Source organism: Colossoma macropomum, unplaced genomic scaffold, assembly GCF_904425465.1.
Source record: "Colossoma macropomum unplaced genomic scaffold, Colossoma_macropomum, whole genome shotgun sequence".
In the NCBI taxonomy this organism is placed as follows: Eukaryota; Metazoa; Chordata; class Actinopteri; order Characiformes; family Serrasalmidae; genus Colossoma; species Colossoma macropomum.
In genome coordinates this window covers 8,557,257-8,576,927 of record NW_023494804.1, presented here as the reverse complement: position 1 = coordinate 8,576,927, position 19,671 = coordinate 8,557,257, and the positions used below count along the sequence as shown (strand labels likewise).

The window sequence follows — 19,671 nt, the reverse complement described above, 5'->3', positions numbered from 1 at the left end:
TTAATTTTTCAGGAGATATTTCTGAGATCTGGTATAAGGTAATCCACTTGCATGAGGAAGGGGAAAGTCAAAGAAAATAAGTGAAGAAACAGGAGTTTCCAAAACTGGAGTTTAAAAAATGATTAAAAGATACAGAGAAAATAAGACTCCTAACAACCACCTGCAAGACCTGGTAGACCAACAAAGCAGATCAAGCAGCACTTAAAGCTTTCATCTTTGAGAGAGAGGAGAAAATCAAGTTGCTATGGATCTGAAAAAATCCACAGATGTTCTGTCCATCCTTCCACTGTGAGAAGACAACTCAGCGCTATGGGTCTGAAAGGATGTGTAGCTGTCAAGAAGCTCTTACTGAGAAAAGGAAATAGATTAAAAACTAGAAAATTTGCAGATCAATTAAAGAAGCTGCTGGTGGTCTCAGAACAATAGACTGACCACCCCAAGGATCAGACCTCAGCCTCACTGAATGTGTTTGGTGTTATTTGTATTGTGAGAAGCAGAAAATGCAACCAAACTTCTAAGACTGAACTTTGGAGATGTAGAAAACTAACCCTGTAGATTTCTTTGAAAAACTGAAAGTCTCCTGAAAAGAATGGAAGATGAAATAAAGGCAAAGAGTTTTCTGTTTTCTGCTTTTTTCCAGATGTTGAAATATGAATAACTTGTAATTAATGTCTGTTTTGAGTGAAAATTAAACAAATAAAGGTCCCTGACTTTTGCACAGTACTGTACATAGTACACATACATGTGTGTGCAATTCCTCACTTCTATAACATCATATCCTAAATATAAATTATGTAGTTGTTACTGTTAAATGTTCTGATGCTCATTTAGGTCTGTTGAACAATGTTACTGAAAAAAATTTGTTGCAAAGTGTTTATGTAGGTGTTGAACATTGTGTCTCCTCCCGCTCAGATTGGAGTGCTGGCTGTTCTTCTCACCACCATCACTGGTGTGGTGTCCATCGATGACTTATGGAGGGACGAATGGGACATTGTGCTCATCTCTCTTCAGGTCTGAACAAATTAATTAACCTTTTAAAATAGACCTAAAAGTGGCTGACTGGGCATATCTTTTTTCTTTTCATTTTTCTTTTTTACTGTAACTTTGTGATATATTACAGCATTTTCAAGTGACCTGCATGCTCTGATTTAACATAATCCCAGCTTTTCAGTAATACAGGTTAGTAAAACAGTTATTAATGGTTAAAAAAAGTTATATGCAAATTGATACAAAATTAAAAGCAGAATTTATTTCCACATTTTTACTGAAAAAACAGCAAAAAAATACATAACAAAACAGTTTGAATGAACAATCTGAACAATCAGCCACTTTATCAACTTGCACAATTCAGTGGAAGCCAGGGTTTGGTGGTATCTACTTGTTTTATACCATTAAGCCATCTCCGAATATTACAGTGATATACGGTATCGGGATGGGGCTTAAAAGCTGGGGAGGGGGCTAAAAGCGGCATAAGTGATAAAAAGCTTTGGTCTGTCTCATACTGCATTGTTTCTGATCGAAAATGTTTTGCAAGCCATCATTCAATAAATGTCAAACCATCTAACTAACAATTGCTAAATGTTAAGCAGTGCTGCTAAGTAGGTAAGAGGAGCCAGTTAGCATTAGCACTTAGCTAACATAATAACAGCTCTGTTTACAACAGGACATGTTCAGTTCTGTCTAACTGAAGCACCGACACAAGTTTAGATGGTAATGAGTTATATCTGAGAGAGTGAAGTCCAACAACAGCAGTGAAAGGAGAGAAACTCGAAATCAATCCTGTAGCTTGATCGGCTAATTTAATGTTAGCTTAGCGAGCAGCTACAGACCCAAACAGTGCCACACACCACAGGTTTGACTCTGACTAACTGCTGCTCTGCTGACACAAGTTCAGATGGTAAAAACTAATGTCTGAGAGCGCAAAAGTCAAGTGACTGGTGTCGGAGTGACAGAAAGCTGAAATCAAACCTGTTCTGTGTTGTTTTGTGGACTTTAGCATTTTGGCTAAGCTAACCATAGTTTGGATAGTAGGTCAGATGTGCCACATAGCACAGCACAGGCCTGGTTCCATGTAACTGAAACTAAAATGACCCCCGTTTAGAGGATACCTGAGAGTGCAAAGTCGAGTAACTGGTGTCAGAGTGACAGAAAGCCGAAATTGAAGCTGTTCTTCATAGTTTTTGGACTTTAGCATTTTGGCTAAGCTAACGGTAGTTTAGATAGGAGATCAGATGTACAACACAACACAGCACAGGCCTGGTTCCAACTAACTGAAACTAAAATGACCCCGTTTAGAGCGTATCTGAGAGTGCAAAGTCGATTGACTGGTGTTAAAGTGAAAACTGAAATCCTGTTCTGTGGTGAGTGTAGCTATTAGCTATTAGCTTAGTTTTTTCCTGGATTTGATTTTTTCCTCATTCTTTTAGTGCCAAACCCAGATTAGTCCTTCAGACTGTCAGATAGTTAAATGTGATTCCTCACTCCAGAGAACGTTTCTGCTGCTTCAGAGTCCAGTGGCAGTGTGCTTTACACACCTCCAGCCGACACTTGGCATTGCGCATAGTGATCTTAAGCTTGTATGCAGCTGCTCGGCCATAGAAACCCATTTTGTGAAGCTCCCGATGCACAGTTCTTGTGCTGATGTTGCTTCCCAAAGGCAGCTTGGAACCCTGTAGAGAGTGATGCAAGAGAGAATAGGCAATTTGCAGCTAAGCTGTTGTTGCTCCTAGATGCTTCCATCTCGCAATACTTCTACTGCCAGTGTTTGTCTCTGGAGACTGCATGGCTATGTGCTTGATTTTATACACCTGTTAGCAATGGGTGTGGCTGAAACACCTGAACTCAATAATCAGGATGGGGTATCCACATACTTTTGGTCATATAGTATATGTTATGATTTACGTTTCATTTACATTTACTTAAAATAGTCTGAGTAAAGATCACTTCATCTTACATTAACCCCAAGAACAAGAACACTCCATTCCTCACTCTCGTTACCACATAATTACATATTAGTTTCATATTGTCACTGTTACAACAAAACATTAAAGCACTCTTACTGTTAATATATACTATTATAATGAAATTTTATTCCAAGTAATTTTGGGCCATTTCTGTTGGCCCATTTCATCATGAAATACTGAGGAGAGCTGGTGTTTTTAGGTAGCATAACTCATTAGTAGGAACTGAGTAGTTCATAGAAGTTACTGGGTACTAAGCTTATACATTAATAATGGAATAACATGTGAATGATTTAAGATGCTAAAACAAAAATTTAGCTGAAATATGAACATGTTGGTTGACCCTGATTGTTTGTTTTCTCCCTGTATACAGTCAACAGGACCATTTCTGCACATAGGAGCGGTTGCCGCGGTGACTGCGTTGGGGTGGCTTGTAGCGGGACAAGTTGTGCGTGGAGACAGAACGAGTGAGTTTGACCTCATGAGTGAATGCAGTTGAGCGTATGAATGATTAGAACTCTGCCGTCGGGCAGGTCATGGGAGATCACCCCACTGACACCCGGGCATAAATGGTGCTGTCGTCATTTCACGCTGACGTACTCACAGCTAGTGCCAGTAAGTCCTCGCAGTGTCCAGAAATACCACTACTCTATAAAACAACCTTGAAGAGGCGTGAAACAATAATCAGATGCATAATTTAGTGGTGTATTTGTTCGATTGAGTTGAATGCGTGACTAATAATTTGGAGCTCAGTATGGAGCTCCACTAAAGCCAGTGTCCAGATGTCCTGATTACCCTGGTTATATAGGAAAACCAAAGATATACATATATATTTTTTCACAAATGGGACACATTGTTATTATTATTATTATTATTATTACCACATATAGGTATATATAACAAATAGGGAACATGTTATTACATACAGATACTTATATTTAATGTATTTCAGACATATTGTTATTATATATAGGTACTTATGTATATAGAACAAGATATATAACCCTGACAAGTTATATAAACAAGCATTTGTGTATGTATGTGTGCAGGGTTTCATGTCGTGCTGCTCCTGGTCTATCTGTGTGTTCTCCTGGCTCTCTATCTGGCCCCCTTTGCCATCTCGTCCCCCTGCATCATGGACCGGGCTGATCTGAAGGCACGGCCCGCTGTCATTGGTCGCCGAGGAGCTCCAATGGTGAATCATCATGTTTTTTTTCGCTTATATCAGATGCAGACGAAATCATTACACACATTAAGTTGCCTCTTTAGTAGATAACTTTGAGGCCAAATGATTGTAAAGACATTCAAACATGTCGCCATATATTTGCTGCGTTAAGTCAATTAGGGTATGTTCTTTATTTTGATAAGAGGTCATTTGAAAATAAATTGAAGTTGTGCACTAAAAATGCTTTATTTAAGTTTGAAAATTAACAAAACATGCAATTTGACCAGGGTTGTTTAAATGTCTGACTGTATGACTGTACCTTTGTCCATGTTTATAGATGACAGTATGTCATAGAGTGGCAGAAACCACATAAGCAAGTCAAGCCTGTAATAATTTGGCATGGTTTAATGATTTAGTCATGCAGTTTGCTTGATGTCAGTCAGTGGGGTGCACACTTGATAGCTTCATTAACCACATTGCAAAGCTAAAGAAGCAGAAATATCTTGGCTTAATTGATTAACTACATTTGGGTTAACTAAAAATTAAATTAGTTTTTTTGCTGAACTCTTCCTTTAATTTCAGTTTGTTTACCTGTTCATCAGCACATGGTGTTTCACAGAGTTGAGATATCACAGAGTATCTGGCTGTATGGCTGTATGAATGGCTCCTGTGAGATAACGCCTCTGATGTCACCGAGTGCAGTGAAAGCATTGATTGGAAAGAAACCGAAGGATCAATATATATATATAGTTCCCCCTGTTATGTTGTTGATCTCGTGGCAGATCAACAGTTGCGAGAATTTGTTGTGCAGTGCAGCTCAGAAAATCCCTGCCTGCTTGATCTTCAGAGGCACAGCTTCCTCCACAGGGAATCTATAATTCTCAGAATTGTTTTAAATTTCTGTGTACTAATGCTTGTCAGTTTGAATAAGGTTTATTAGAAGTAAACATTGCTGTTTTCACGTACTGGGATAAATGTGTTGTCATGCTTGTTACAAAACCTTAAATCTTTGAAAAAATTCCAAGTCACAAGTTTTTATTCAGAGTAATTTTGCACCATTTCTGTTAGTCTTCAGAAAAGTCAGACCACTCTTTATTTATTTCTTTTCCAGTTTAGTAAGCCCTGTAGTCCAAGTTATTCATTTTTCAGGAGGAGATCAGATATAAGATAGCCCACTTGCATAAGGAAGGAGAAAGTCAAAGGAAAATAAGTCAAAAAACAGGAGTTTCACAAACTGGAGTTCAGAAAGGATACAGATACAGAGAGAATGGGGCTCTTACAGCCACCTGCAAGACCTGGTAGACCCCCAAAACTGTCCCCATCAGATAAACAGCACTTAAAGAGGAGAACATCAAGCTCCACTCTTGATTCAGATCTGAAAAAAATCCATAGGTTTTTCTGTCCAGCCTTCCACTGTGAGAAGACCACCAAAACTGAACATCGGAGATATGGAGTAAAAGATTTATGCACTGTGAGGCTAAATTTGTAATTGAGACTACTTGGATCCTGAGAAGCAGAAAATACAACCAACTTCTAAGACTGAACTTTGGAGGTGTGGAGAAACATCCCTGTAGATTGCTTTGAAGAACTGAAAGCAAGTCTCCTAAAAAGAATGGAGGCTGTAATAAAAGCAAAGCATGGACACACTACATAATGAAACTTTTGAGATTATATTTATGAGCCTTCCCTGTAAATGTATGTTACATATGTGTATGTATTCTGCTTTTTCCCTGACATGGAAATGTAAATAACTTGAACTTGATGGCTGATTTGACTGGAAATTCAATAAAAGTATAGTGTATGTACACAGTAGTGTGGGAGTATGGCACACATTATTATAATACGCAAGTACCCATGTCCTGACAAGGTATTTAAACATACGTATGTATTTCAATTGGCCCGTTCATCTTGAAATGTTCACACAATGTGAAGAGAAGCTGCTGTTTTAAAAGTGTTAAACAAAATAATTTACAAAGCTAGAGTTAGAAAGTTGTGATGTAACAGTGACGATATATTTTAACATTGTGAAACCTGACTCGCTTAAACTTACTAACCCTGTGCCAAGTGCAAATGGTCTTAATTCTGTGATAGACGCGAAGCCTTCTCAGTGTCCCTTAATGAGGGAAGTCAATGAGTTTATTATCAGCAGATGCTGCTTTTCTCACCCCTGCTGGTAGTATTGACTCTAAACTGCTGTTGTCTGTCTTCTAGCTCACTCCCGAGAACACAGTGATGTCCTTCAATAAAGCTTTGCAGCAGAAGGTGAGCGCCTTTGAGGCCGATGTCACTATCAGGTACGCCATCATCTGCATCTTCATCTACTGCACGTCTAAAGACTGTGGGCACCTTGCCTTCTTTTGAAATTGTCCTTACTTTTCAATTAAGTAGGAAAATATATATGCAAATGTTTTGTTAACATAAAAGCAGCTATTTGCTAATAGTTGGGTATATTTTTGCTTCATCATGTTCATCATAATGTCTTCCTTGATATGAAGAGCTAATTTTTCCTTTTTCAAACTATTGTTAAAAGCTCATATTGAAACTCTTCTGGCCCAAAGGTAGTTGTAAACACCTGAAAGATTTGAGTGCTGACATCACAACAAGGGGATAAAATGTGTAGCTTTTGGCACTATTCTTAAGCTGGGACTGTCGCAAGTTTTTATGATATATGCTTAAATGGGATTTCTTCCAATTAATCCCAAAATGTCTGGTTAATTCAGTCGTTGAGATGCGAACAAAGTCATACTGAATGTTTTGATGTGAAATTGTTCATTGTAGAGAAACTCACCAATTTCTTTGTAATGCTGGTTATGGGAACCAGGAGTCACAATGTCTACACTGCAAATTTAACCATTTTATTTAATATCCAAATTGACCAGTGAACCTACGCTTGTCTTCCGAGTTTTTAAATGTAATATTGATAATGAAAATAGCATTAAAATTTTATTCTGTACTGTTTTTTTCTTACAATGTCCTGCATGTATCCCTTCACCATGAATGGATTTTAGTCCAAAACCTTCTCAGAACTATCAAACAATCTCGACCTCAGGCAGCGTATTCATAACCATTTAGTGTAAAAAGCTTTCTATGTGGGGGTTTTATGAGGCATTAAAATCTAAAAGGCCAGTTACCACCAGGGTGAATTCAGACTTAAATAAATTCTCTAGAATGAAGCGTTTCCCATAAAAACAGTCTGAATTGCATACATTTTGACCAATTAATTATTCAGACACTTTTTAAAACATCTATTAAATTCCCATTTAAAGGTCCCATAAGTGCTTGGACCCCATTATTGCTGCTTGCAACTGTTTTAACCCAGATTTCCCCTTGGGGATCAGTGAAGTACACCTATCAATGTGTCTGTTTAGATCTGATATGTTTTCCTCAAACTGAATCTAGATAGTCTTTAATATGCCAAGTTGACAAAGAAAACATGCTCATTTATGCCAGGTGTCCTCAAACTTTGAGCAGTGTATTTATCATGAAAGAAACTGGGAGACATGGTTGTTTGTAATTGCATGTGTGAAAAGCTCAGAGCTGTAACTCTGTGAGCTATTCGGGTCTTTGAGTTCAGCATGTAACTCCACTGTTCGGTGATTCATCTTCTTCTGCCTTTTTTCTCTCGAGTTCAGTAAATTCTCTAATGACTCTTTGGCTCTAGCTGCAGTGCTGCTGGTCCATTGGTGTCGTGTACGCTGCTGATAGTGGTATTGAGCCGAGGAGCTCTCAGGAGGCTGCCTATTGACTCAGTTGATGAAGTGCAGGCATGATAATGAGGAGATCTCTATCACTCTCAGTTCTCTACGGCTCTCTAGATTAATGAGGGACTGCCATTAGCCTGCCTGCCCTGAGAAGGCCTGGTGCCCACCCTGGGACCTGACCCAGCGTAACCTGGGTTTATTTCTTTTGTCTCATAGGCAGTTAGTGTTACAGATGTGACACACATTCCACACAGTTTATTGACATGCAGAACTATCCACACGTTCATAAACATCTGATTGAATGTATGTTTTTCATATCCTCAAAGACATTTAAATCTACAGGCTTATACTAAATGCTTGAAATTTGTTTTTAAGATAAGCAAATGTATGAAGGTATTCGATATGCCTCCCACAAGTAGTTTCGACCAGCCAGCAAGATCTTGTGAACTTAAATGAATTTGACCCAGCATCGCTAACAGGCTTGTACCGTAAGGAGATACTGGATCAGATATCTGAGGAAAAATTTAAAAAAGTGAACCATAAAAATCTTAACCATTAATACCCCCACAGCCAAACAAGCCTTAACCATTAATAACCCCACAACCAAATATCCCATAACCATTAATACCCCCACAACCAAATATCCCATAACCATTAATATCGTCACAACCAAATATCCCATAACCATTTAATATCGTCACAACCAAATATCCCATAACTGTTAATACCCCCACAGCCAAATATCCTATAATCATTAATATCCACACAGCCAGATATCCCATAACCATTAATATCCACACAGCCAGATATCCCATAACCATTAATACCCCCACAACCAAATATCCCATAACCATTAATATCCTCACAACCAAATATCCCATAACCATTAATATCCTCACAACCAAATATCCCATAACCATTAATACCCCCACAACCAAATATCCCATAACCATTAATATCCTCACAACCAAATATCCCATAACCATTAATATCCTCACAACCAAATATCCCATAACCATTAATACCCCCACAACCAAATATCCCATAACCATTAATATCCTCACAACCAAATATCCCATAACCATTAATATCCTCACAACCAAATATCCCATAACCGTTAATACCCCCACAACCAAATATCCCATAACCATTAATATCCACACAGCCAGATATCCCATAACCATTAATATCCACACAACCAAATATCCCATAACCATTAATACCCCCACAACCAAATATCCCATAACTGTTAATACCCCCACAGCCAAATATCCTATAATCATTAATATCCTCACAACCAAATATCCCATAACCATTAATACCCCCACAACCAAATATCCCATAACCATTAATATCCTCACAACCAAATATCCCATAACCATTAATAACCCCACAACCAAATATCCCATAACCATTAATATCCTCACAACCAAATATCCCATAATCATTAATACCCCCACAACCAAATATCCCATAACCGTTAATATCCACACAACCAAATATCCCATAACCATTAATATCCACACAACCAAATATCCCATAACCATTAATACCCACACAACCAAATATCCCATAAACATTAATACCCCCACAGCCAGACAACCCTTAACCATTACTACCCCACAACCAAATAATCCTTAGCCAATAATACCCTGCAACCTAATAACTTCTAACCATTAATACCCCCACAGCCATACAACCCTTAACCATTAATACCCCCACAGCCATACAACCCTTAACCATTAATACCCCCACAGCCATACAACCCTTAACCATTACTACCCCACAACCAAATAACCCTTAACTATCAATACCCCTACAGCCAAATAATATTTACAACCCACACAGCCAATAACCATTAACCATTAATACCCCCGCAGCCAAACAAGCCTTAACAATTAATACCCCTGCAGCCAATAAGCCTTAACCATTAATATCCCCACAGCCAAATAACCAGTTGTTCACAAACTTTTTATTATATTGAATCAGAGTTTTTACCCTGTTTTGTAGAGGTCATGTGTTTCTTCATGTCTGGAAAACTGTGTAATACTTTTAGATTTAAAAAATGTACTTCTAATAAAAAAAGCTTATTTTAAAGTTTAGTTGTTTTAAAAAAAAAAACAAAACAGAAGTGTTACTGTGCCATCAGTAATTAGTCCCTGTTTTTCCTGTCTCTGCAGTATGGATGGAGTGCCCTTCCTGATGCGGGACCAAACCCTGCGCCGGACCACCGATGTAGCCAGGCTCTTTCCCAAGCGCCAGCACGATGACGCCTCACTCTTCAATTGGACCGAGATCCGCTCTCTGAACGCTGGCCTGTGGTTCCTGAGGGTAAATACACACATACACACATCTCTTCAACAAGTTCTTCCTGTCACTCACACATTTAGCTCTTCTCTTTTCCTCTTGTGGTTTCTGAGGAATTAGCAGCAAGCTTAGCTTACAGTGAGAGTATTTATGCCCTCCTGTTTTACACAGCACTAGCTGCTCTACACTGAAGTTTGTTAACAGTATTATAAGATATTTTAGATGTGTCCAGAATAGGGATGTAAATTTTGGAAGTTGTATTTTTTAAGCAAATTTCTTTCCATCATTTAATTTTGATAGAAAAAGTTCACCAGTAGATGCACTTGTTGGTGTAGTATGTTTTGGTGTGTTCAGAGAATTTTCTTTACTTGCTAACAGCCTCACTTCTCTGTCTCTGTGTTTCCTGTCTCTCAGGATGACCCTTACTGGACCGTCCAGTTCATGTCCACCAAGGACCGTAACCGAGTGGGCAACCAGACAGTGTGTAGTTTGTTGGAGCTGCTCCGTCTGGCGACTAGGACAAACCGCTCGGTCATCTTCAGCCTGCGCAGACCACCACCACAGCACCCTCGCTACCAACTCTGGATCAAAGATGTCCAAAAGACCATCCAACGCTCAGGCATCCAGTCAGAACAGGTGAGGACTGACCTCATAGATAATGCATGCTTCTTCTTCTTACAATTATTATTGTTAATTATAATAATATAGGCAATAAAATAAATTATAAATAATATTCAATTTAAAATAATAATATATAATATCATTAATATAATTACGTTTAATTGTATTAATTTTTGTATATTATTATTTGCATTTGTATATTTATCTCTAAGGCGACTTGCTTTCAGTCCTTAAACGAAATCTGCAGGGATATTTTTCCAAAGTTCTCCAAAGTTCAGTCTTACAAGTTGGTTGCATTTTCTTAGAAGTTGGTTGCATTTCACTAATGGCAGTTTTGACTGGAAAAGTAAATGTGATGGTTGCACAGTAGCCAGGCATTAAATATCCTGAACACAAGGTTCTAACCGGGGTCCTCACAGCTAGAATTAAAAAAAATGATGTAATGTCCGTTGCATGTGTTGGTTATTGGAAAAATCCATCATCGCCTGCTGTGTTTGTTGTGCCACCTTCACTAAGAGCTCCTCCCAGTCACATTCAGGAGGAATGCCAGCAGTCATAGAGTCAAGCTTTTCCATATCAACAGCCTCCTGTGGCATCTCCTGTGTAGCATCAAGCAGAGAACATGGGGGTTGTTGTTTTGGACATATTAGTGACTAAGTGTGGAATGTACTTAATGAACCTGTGCCGGTCTCAGTCTATTAGCCTTTCAGTGTTGTGTGTCAGCTTGTCTGGCCTTATTATTAGTCAGCAGTTGTGTGGAAGAATAGGTGTCTGACTGTGTGTTTGTAGGTGATGTGGACACCAGACTGGTACAGGAAGACCGTCCGAGCCGCCGTACCTCTGCTGCAGCAGACGTCAGAAGAGAAGCTTCCTGCAGAGGAGCTGAAAGAGAGGAGCAGCCGCACCCTCAGCTTACACTACAGTCAAGCTACGGTGCGGGAAATCAGGTACACAGACAAACTAGGACCACTTCACATCAGCACTAACGTCAAGCGTGTCCGCATGAGATGAACACTCTGCCACTGAATCATTAATGCTGCATAATGCAACTTTGACATGATGTTGGCATGACATTGTTTCTTTAAGCAGTGATGAACTGTCACTGTTAGAGCTAGACCTTCGGTTCAGACCATAAATGTCGGCCAAAAAAGGAAGGAAAAAACACCTCTACAGTAACACTAATTCCTGCTAGCATCTCTATGGGATTCTAGTAGTATGTTAGCGCTACGCTAAGTGCAGTGCTTAGCTCCTGAAGTGCTAACCAATGGGACAGAAAATACATTTTGATTGGATAATTTTTTATGGGCGTTTCAAGAATTCAACCCTTCTGTTTCTGACCAAACCTGCAATGAAATAAGAATATTATTACAATACTTCCAGAGTTTAAACATAGCAAGCATACTTATATTAATCCAAAATGAACTAAACAAACATTAATTGTTTACCTCCTAAAAACCGTTAGGCCTTCTCTGAAGGTTCCCGTCTGCTTTAAAGCAGTTTAAACATGTTGATAGATATAAAATTTATCTATCTATTTACTGTGTCTATCTGTGTATCTATCTGGCTGTTAGATTCAGAATTTTGTGCTAAGGTCATGTAGAGAATATCTGCTCCATTTCAGTGACTGTTGATAGCTTTACCAACTGTTTGACGCAGTGGGGGAATTCACAGGTCCATGTCTAAAGCAATTCAACATCAACAGGCAGATCGATCTATCTATCTATCTATCTATCTATCTATCTATCTATCTATCTATCTATCTATCTATGTGTCTGTTTGTCTAGGTAGCTAGCTGTTTTCTGGGTTATAACATTATTGTCTGTATTGTCTATACTTATATGGCTAGCTAGGTATTATATATGATGTATCTATCTAGCTAGCTGTTTGTCTGTCTGTATGTCTGTCTGTCTATCTGTCTGTCTCTCTATCTGTCTGTCTATCTATCTGTCTGTCTGCCTATCTATGTAGCTGTTTTTTGGGTAATAACATTATTATTATTACCATAATTATCTGTCTGTCTGTCTGTCTGTCTGTCTGTCTGTTTTCTGGGTAATTACATGATTGGGATGCCATTTAGCCCTTGTTCCTCCTAAAATGAAACTTTTTAAATCATTTTGTAAAAATAAATCTTATAAAACTTTCATTTAACCATTCAGACAATGTGTTAACCCATCACAGGATCAGTGTCTCATTGTCACAAGTTTTCTCTGACATTTGTATAATTAAGTAACAGGGTTGACAAGTTTAGCATAGAATCAGCGAATACACAAAAATAGTGTTACTAGCATCCATAGCAGGACATTAAGGATTAGTTATTAATTTACTTTTGGTCTATAATTTTTGTGTAACAGGGGACTTTCATAGTGACCTTGTCAGTACCGCAGTACCATTGAAAATACACGTTGAATATGTGAGTCGTGCAATATTCCGGATATTTTATGGAGGTGAATGTGTTCAGGTAACAGGGCTGAGTGAACACAACTATATTTATCATAACCTATAATGGATTACTAATGTAAAAGGATGTTTCAGGCATGAGATGTTAAGGAGATTCACACATGAATGCGTAAATATTTTAATGATTATATAAAATGTAGTTACAGTGCTGTTTTGTAAGTGCTGTAAATGGGTTTATACTAATGTTTTATGTAATTCATCAGGAACATGAGCATAGTGTATTGAGAAGGACACTGTTTAAAATATTCTTCACCCTTACTTTACATGCATATTTGTAAATTTAATGTCAGTGGGACACAAAAGGAATCACCCAGCCATCTTAGCTCTCTGTCAGCAACAGTTTACATCAACTGACCCACAGGTTAATGCACCAGTGTAGCCAACTGGCACATTTTTTTTAGTCCGTGAAGCCATAAACAGTTCAAATAAACAAAATTAAAGACATACTAACCAAGTACAATTTAACCAACATGAAGCACACCAAAGATTAAATATGATGGTCACTCTATTTGCTGTCTGTTCTGTTTTTGTGTGTGTGTGGGTGTGTGTGTGCGTGTGTACGTGTGAGGGCAGGCGCCTCAGCAGGAGCAACGTGAGTCTGAACGTGTACCCGGTGAACGAGCCGTGGCTGTACTCAGTGCTGTGGTGCAGCGGGGTGCAGTCTGTCTCCTCTGATGCCCCTCAGATCTTCCGTAAAGTGCCTCACCCCATCTGGATTATGGTGAGAGAGCATGGCTTTCTTCCTGTCTCTTCCTATCCTTCTCCCTCTTGCCTCTCTGTGTCTCTCTTTTATCAGTTGAAAGGATCCTGCTTGTGTTCTTATTCCTGCTCTGGAGTACCCCTGCTCTGATATTTTGGTGTTTTTCCTGCACTAACACACCTGATCCAACCAATCAGACAATTAACAAGGCATCGCAGGGTAAAAGAGGGTGTGCTAGAGCAAGAAAAGCAATAAAATGTGCAAGTCAGGAGTTGAGAACTGCCAGGCTGCCATCTAGTGGTGAGACATTGTAATAACAGCTGCTCTTGTGTTTCAGAGTCCAGATGAATACTGCTTGATATGGATCACGTCCGATCTGATATCCGCAGCGATTGTCATAGGTATATTCATATTCCAAAAGTAAGTATACCTCTTGGAAACGTTAATGTCATTAAATGTCTTACAAACTTATATAAAGGAGGGGTTAAACTCATTCCTCACTCGAAACAGTTTGATCTCATTTACTGTAGCTGTGGCTGTCTCACTTCTAATCTCTCAGTCTTTGTAACAATGCACTTGTAAAGCTTTCTGTGAAGGCACCTCTCTCTCCAGCAGCTGGACCTGGAAGATTTGTCGGAGAACGTTATAGACATGCATAGAAACGTATGCAGAAGCTGGTCAAGTTACATGTATTGTTGATGTTTTTTAAGTGGAAATAAGTGAACACATCCTTTACAGAGTACGCACTTCTGCAGTTCTGCATGTTTATTTGCTGAATTTGACATATTAAGAAATATCTCAACTCTATTCTGTATTTATATTCTATTTTAAATATATATTTATTTCATTTATTTTTTGTTCAACTCACCAAATAAATAGAAATTTGACACTAAAATGTGCTGGAAATGTCATATTTAAGCATGTTCTCTGTAGAGGATTTGTTATCTTATTTTCACTTAGAAAATCAAAATCAGGATGTGTAATTTGACCAGAGGTGTTGAAGCTTTTTCATACGACTGTACACACAGTAATAACTCAGATTATAAAGAAAAGCTCCAGCATTTCTCAGCCTAATCTCTATCTGTAGCATCTGTAGTGAACTGTCAGTTATCACACACAGTAATTTAGTGCTTTCCTCTATTTAGTAAAGAACCAAAAACCCACTGACTCAAAACACACTTAGTACAAGCCTTGCTTCCAAAAAAAGTTGGAACAGTATGTGAAGCACACGCAAAAAACAAAAAGCATTGATTTGTAAATCCATGTCGACCGATATTTAAATGAAAACAGTACGAAGATGAGACATTTAGTGTTTTTATCTTATCAACTTCATTATTTTTTAACGTATACGTTCATTCGGAAATTGATGCCTGCATCACGTCATTTATGAGCAAAGATGTTTCGACAGAAATGCATCAGCGAATATTTCAGCAGTTTGAGAACAGCGTTCCTTAATCGGCAATTGCAAGGATTTTAGATATTTCACAGTATTTTCTGCAGTGCATCATGAAAAGATTGAGTTTGGAAAGACTTCTGTTCATCACTGCATTCACAAATCAGTTTAAGACTGTACTATGCACAGCGGTACATCTGGAAACGCTGCTGACTTCTCTGGGCTCGCGCTCATATGAAATGGACTTTTGCATTATGGTCTGACAATCAGCCTTTCAGAATGTTTATGGAAATGTGTGTCACGTTCTCCAGGCCATAGAAGAAAAGCACCAACCTGATTGTTACCAGCGTAAAGTTTAAAAGTCAGTGTAGTGCTGTGGGTGGAGTTTTCATAGGCTCCAGTGTTATTGATAATCATTATAATTAGAATATTAAATAGCATTATACTGTCACATATTCATATATTCAAGCATTTGTTTACAGACGTAGGCAACTGCCTGATGGCTTATATTATAAATGAGTTTCAAGTCAACAGATTGTCCGCTCTTAGTAAAGACAATCTAAAAACTGTTCCTAATCAACCGTACGCTACAGACGCAGCAGACAGAGATGGTGTTAGAAATGCTGAAGTATACTCTTAAGCTGTTTGTGTATGCTTGCAGCTGTAAGACTGGCTGCTTCTGAACTGACTGCCTTGCTCTCTTTTCCTTCTCATTCTTCCTCTTCTCTCTCTCTGTTCCTGTCTGTCCTCTCCGTTACCTGCTCTCTGCATGCCTCCTCTCTCTGCTGCTTTCTGCAATCTTTCAGCTATCACGCGATCAGGTAACCAGGATTACATTAGGGGTCAGAGCGCTTTGCATTTACCTTTAGCTTCTGATGCTCATTTCTGCCCACTTTCTATATTTGTTGTACCTTTCCTTCCTTCTTCTGGTCTGGTGCTTGTGTCGTAATGATGTTTCACTGTTACCATCTACCCAATAGTGTTCGTTATTTTACATTTACTTGTATTTGTTTGTTTTTTGTTTCTTTTACTATTTTTAGTCTGTGTTTGACCTGCCTGTGGCTGTCTATGCCTTTGCCTAAAGACTAAACAGGGCCTCAGAAAGAAGCCTAAACTGTAGTTTCTTAGGTGGAAGCCTGTATTTAGTAAGAGTGGGGTGCCATTTTCTAAAGAGCGGATTGGGGCTGTACATTGTTGTATGGAAATACATTCCTGCCGGGTAGAGGAGAGAAAAAATTTGGAATGTTTGGAAGCAGTGTGTCAAAGTTTTGACTTAGCATGTCAAAATGTTGACTTATATTCTCACATTTCTTTTAATTATTAAGACAGAATTCCAACATAATGTGTTGAAATAAGGAGTTGTTACATTTCAAGAAAGTAAGTATCGGTTTTGAGATAATAACTCATTATTTTGAAATGAGAAAAACTTCATTGAGGTGCTAAGTCATTATTTCAACATAGTAGGTCAAGTCATTTTTCAACATAAGCCAGATTTATTAGAAATAAGTCTTTATTATGACATATTAAGTCAAATTCTTGAGAAAACAAGTCGTTATTTTGATCATTATTTTATTATTTCACTCATTATTTCAACATAGTGTCATTATTTCAAGAAAAAAGTTATTGTTTTGAGAAAATAAATCATTCTTTTGAGAAACTAAGTCCATTTTTTGACATGCTATCACAAGTGATTTTTTTCTCCACTGCCTGGCGAGATGGGATTTAGTGTTGTCCGCTGTGTCCTGCTTGAATGGTGATTTATGGAATGTTCTTGTTGCTGTGCAGGTGGAGGATGAGCGGAATGAGGAGCTATAATCCGGAGCAGATCATGCTCAGCGCTGTGGTGCGCAGGCCCAGTCGTGACGTCAACATCATGAAGGAGAAACTCATCTTCTCAGGTGAGACGAGAGACCATACACTGACCAGCCACTTCATCACCATATAGGTGCACTTTGTAGTTCTACAGTTACAGACTGTAGTCCATCTGTTTCTCTGCATACTTTGTTAGCCCCCTTTTACCCTGTTCTTCAGTGGTCAGGACCCCCATGGACCCTCACAGAGCAGGTACTATTTGGGTGGTGGATCATTCTCAGCACTGCAGTAACACTGACATGGTGGTGGTGTGTTAGTGTGTGTTGTGCTGGTCTGAGTGGATCAGACACAGCAGTGCTGCTGGAGTTTTTAAACACCTCAGTGTCACTGCTGGACTGAGAATAGTCCACAAAACCAAAAGCATCAGGCAACAAGGTTTCTAATAAAGTGGCCAGTAAGTGTACACAATGTGGTGACCCCAGCAACACAAGTTAAGTCGGGGGGGGCTGATGAATTGGTGGGCTATAATCAGTAACTGTAAACCTACCAAGTGCATATGGGATACATTACTGTGCAAAAGTCAACGACCACCCTTCATTTATTTAATTTCCAGCCAGAACAGCCATTAAGTACAAGTTATTCATTTGTCAGCATCAAAAAGAGGAGAAAACATAACAGAAAATTACACAGAAGTCTCAACAACTAAATATATTTTTTCAGTAGTGTGTCCATTCTTTACCTCTATTACAGCTCCATTCTTTTCAGGAGACTTGCAGTTTTCCTAAGAAATCTACACGGATATTTTTCCACACCTCCAAAGTTCAGTCTTCGAAATTGGTTGCATTTTCTGCTTCTCATGATCCAATTACTCCACATCTCAGATGTCCAGTTTTGCTGTTCTAGTGCAAATTCTCTTGTTTTCTTTGTTTATTTCCTTTTCTTATTAGCAGCTATGTATATTTTCAGACCCATGAAAGAGGATCTCCTCAGAAATATCTCCTGAAAATGAATAACCTGTGATTAATGGCTCTTTTGACTGGAAATGAAGTGAATGAACAGTGGTTTCTGACTTTTGCACAGTACTATACACACTTAAAAAAGATGGATCTTCAAGGGTTATATAGTGAAGAAAATGGTTCTGTATAGAACCATGAGCACTCCAAAAAAAACCATTTGCATGATTAAAGGGTTCTTTGCATTGTGAAAGGGTTCTTCAGATAGGTGGAAAATGTGTTCAGTGTGGTCCTATATAGAACCTTTTTGAAAAGGGTTCTGTGTAGACCCAGAAGGGGTTCTTGTTAAGCTTGTAATAATAGAAGAACCCTTTTTGGCACTATATAGAACCCTTTTCAAACAGGTTCTTTATAGAATCATATATAGCACGTTCTCCATCAATCTGAAGTACCCTTTAATCGTGCAAAGGGTTCTTTGAGTGTTCATGCTTCTATATAAAATCATTTTCTTTACTAAAGAACCCTTGAAGAACCATCTTTTTTAAGTGTGTAGGTGTTTCACTCAGTGTACAGTGGAGATCAGTGTGTGTATAACCTGTAGAGCTGTTTTAGTCACTAACGGCTCTGGGCTTCCACTCCTTCCTGCCATAATCATGCATTGTTTTTCCTCTGTTTAACTTTCAGAAATAAACAATGGAGTCAGCAGCACAGACGAGCTGTCTATATACACTGAACACGGATATGAGGGATACACACGCGATGGCATTTCCCGTTGACCGGGGTGTGTTTTTTTTTGCGAGCATCTGCCCTTTTTACGTTCTGATGTGATTACATTATTAGTTTGCAGATGGGATTGACGTTCTCAAATTCTTGGAAGGTGTTTTTGTTTCATTTTGGATGGAACCCTTTTTTACGAGTGCACCTCAGCACATCTTATCTGCTGGTTTTGCAGAGGACCAATGAAGGACTGGTCAGTGGTCAAGCGTGCTATTTTGAATGATGGGCACATTTTTATTTTTATTTTCAAAGACCTCTGAATCAAACTCCAGCAGCACCATTCCTTAGTCATGAGTTCTGTATGTATTTTTGGAACTGCACAGAAGACTGAATTCCCACTTTTCTTGTGTTCTACCAACAGTTTGCTGGATGTTGAATTTGTATTGACTATTTATGTAACGGACTTTCACTTTGATGCCTTATGTTGTGTTCTGTATTAAAGTGTATATAAGAAGACATGCCGCTGCGGCAGTAGTATGTATATTTAGTACGTGTGAATTAATGACGGACTTTAATGACCACTTACTGAAGTTGCCGGGAAAATCAAAACATCAAAATACGAGTGGCTTATTCTTATATCTGTGTTTGTAGATTGTAACCTGTTAGTTCAAGGCTTCAGTACAAGTTGAGATGAGATGTGGAGATCTGTGGAAGAAAAATGATTTCTACTTATATGTAAGTATGTACTGTGGGTAGTAGGGCTGGTCTGAACAGCATCTAAAAAAAATCTAAAAAATCGAAAAAATCATCCTTTAAACAAAATGTATCCAGTAGGGGGCAACAATGTATTATTAGTGTATCCCAGTGATGGCGCGAATGATCTGA

At 38.5% G+C, this 19,671-nt stretch overlaps 1 protein-coding gene across 1 annotated transcript in view; it reads left to right on the top strand.

Moving 5' to 3' along the window:
- The window catches only part of gdpd5a (glycerophosphodiester phosphodiesterase domain containing 5a), a 64,538-nt gene extending 45,236 nt beyond the window's left edge, over positions 1-19,302 (top strand). Inside the window, exons 6-16 of the mRNA XM_036595404.1 lie at positions 913-1,011; positions 3,334-3,427; positions 4,010-4,155; positions 6,337-6,419; positions 10,007-10,157; positions 10,548-10,769; positions 11,544-11,701; positions 13,785-13,932; positions 14,249-14,331; positions 17,090-17,202; positions 18,754-19,302. Coding sequence (XP_036451297.1) covers positions 913-1,011; positions 3,334-3,427; positions 4,010-4,155; positions 6,337-6,419; positions 10,007-10,157; positions 10,548-10,769; positions 11,544-11,701; positions 13,785-13,932; positions 14,249-14,331; positions 17,090-17,202; positions 18,754-18,845 — 1,389 coding nt within the window. The 3' untranslated portion in view covers positions 18,846-19,302. The remainder of the gene's footprint in view (positions 1-912; positions 1,012-3,333; positions 3,428-4,009; positions 4,156-6,336; positions 6,420-10,006; positions 10,158-10,547; positions 10,770-11,543; positions 11,702-13,784; positions 13,933-14,248; positions 14,332-17,089; positions 17,203-18,753) is intronic.
- Positions 19,303-19,671: the final 369 nt, after the last annotated feature.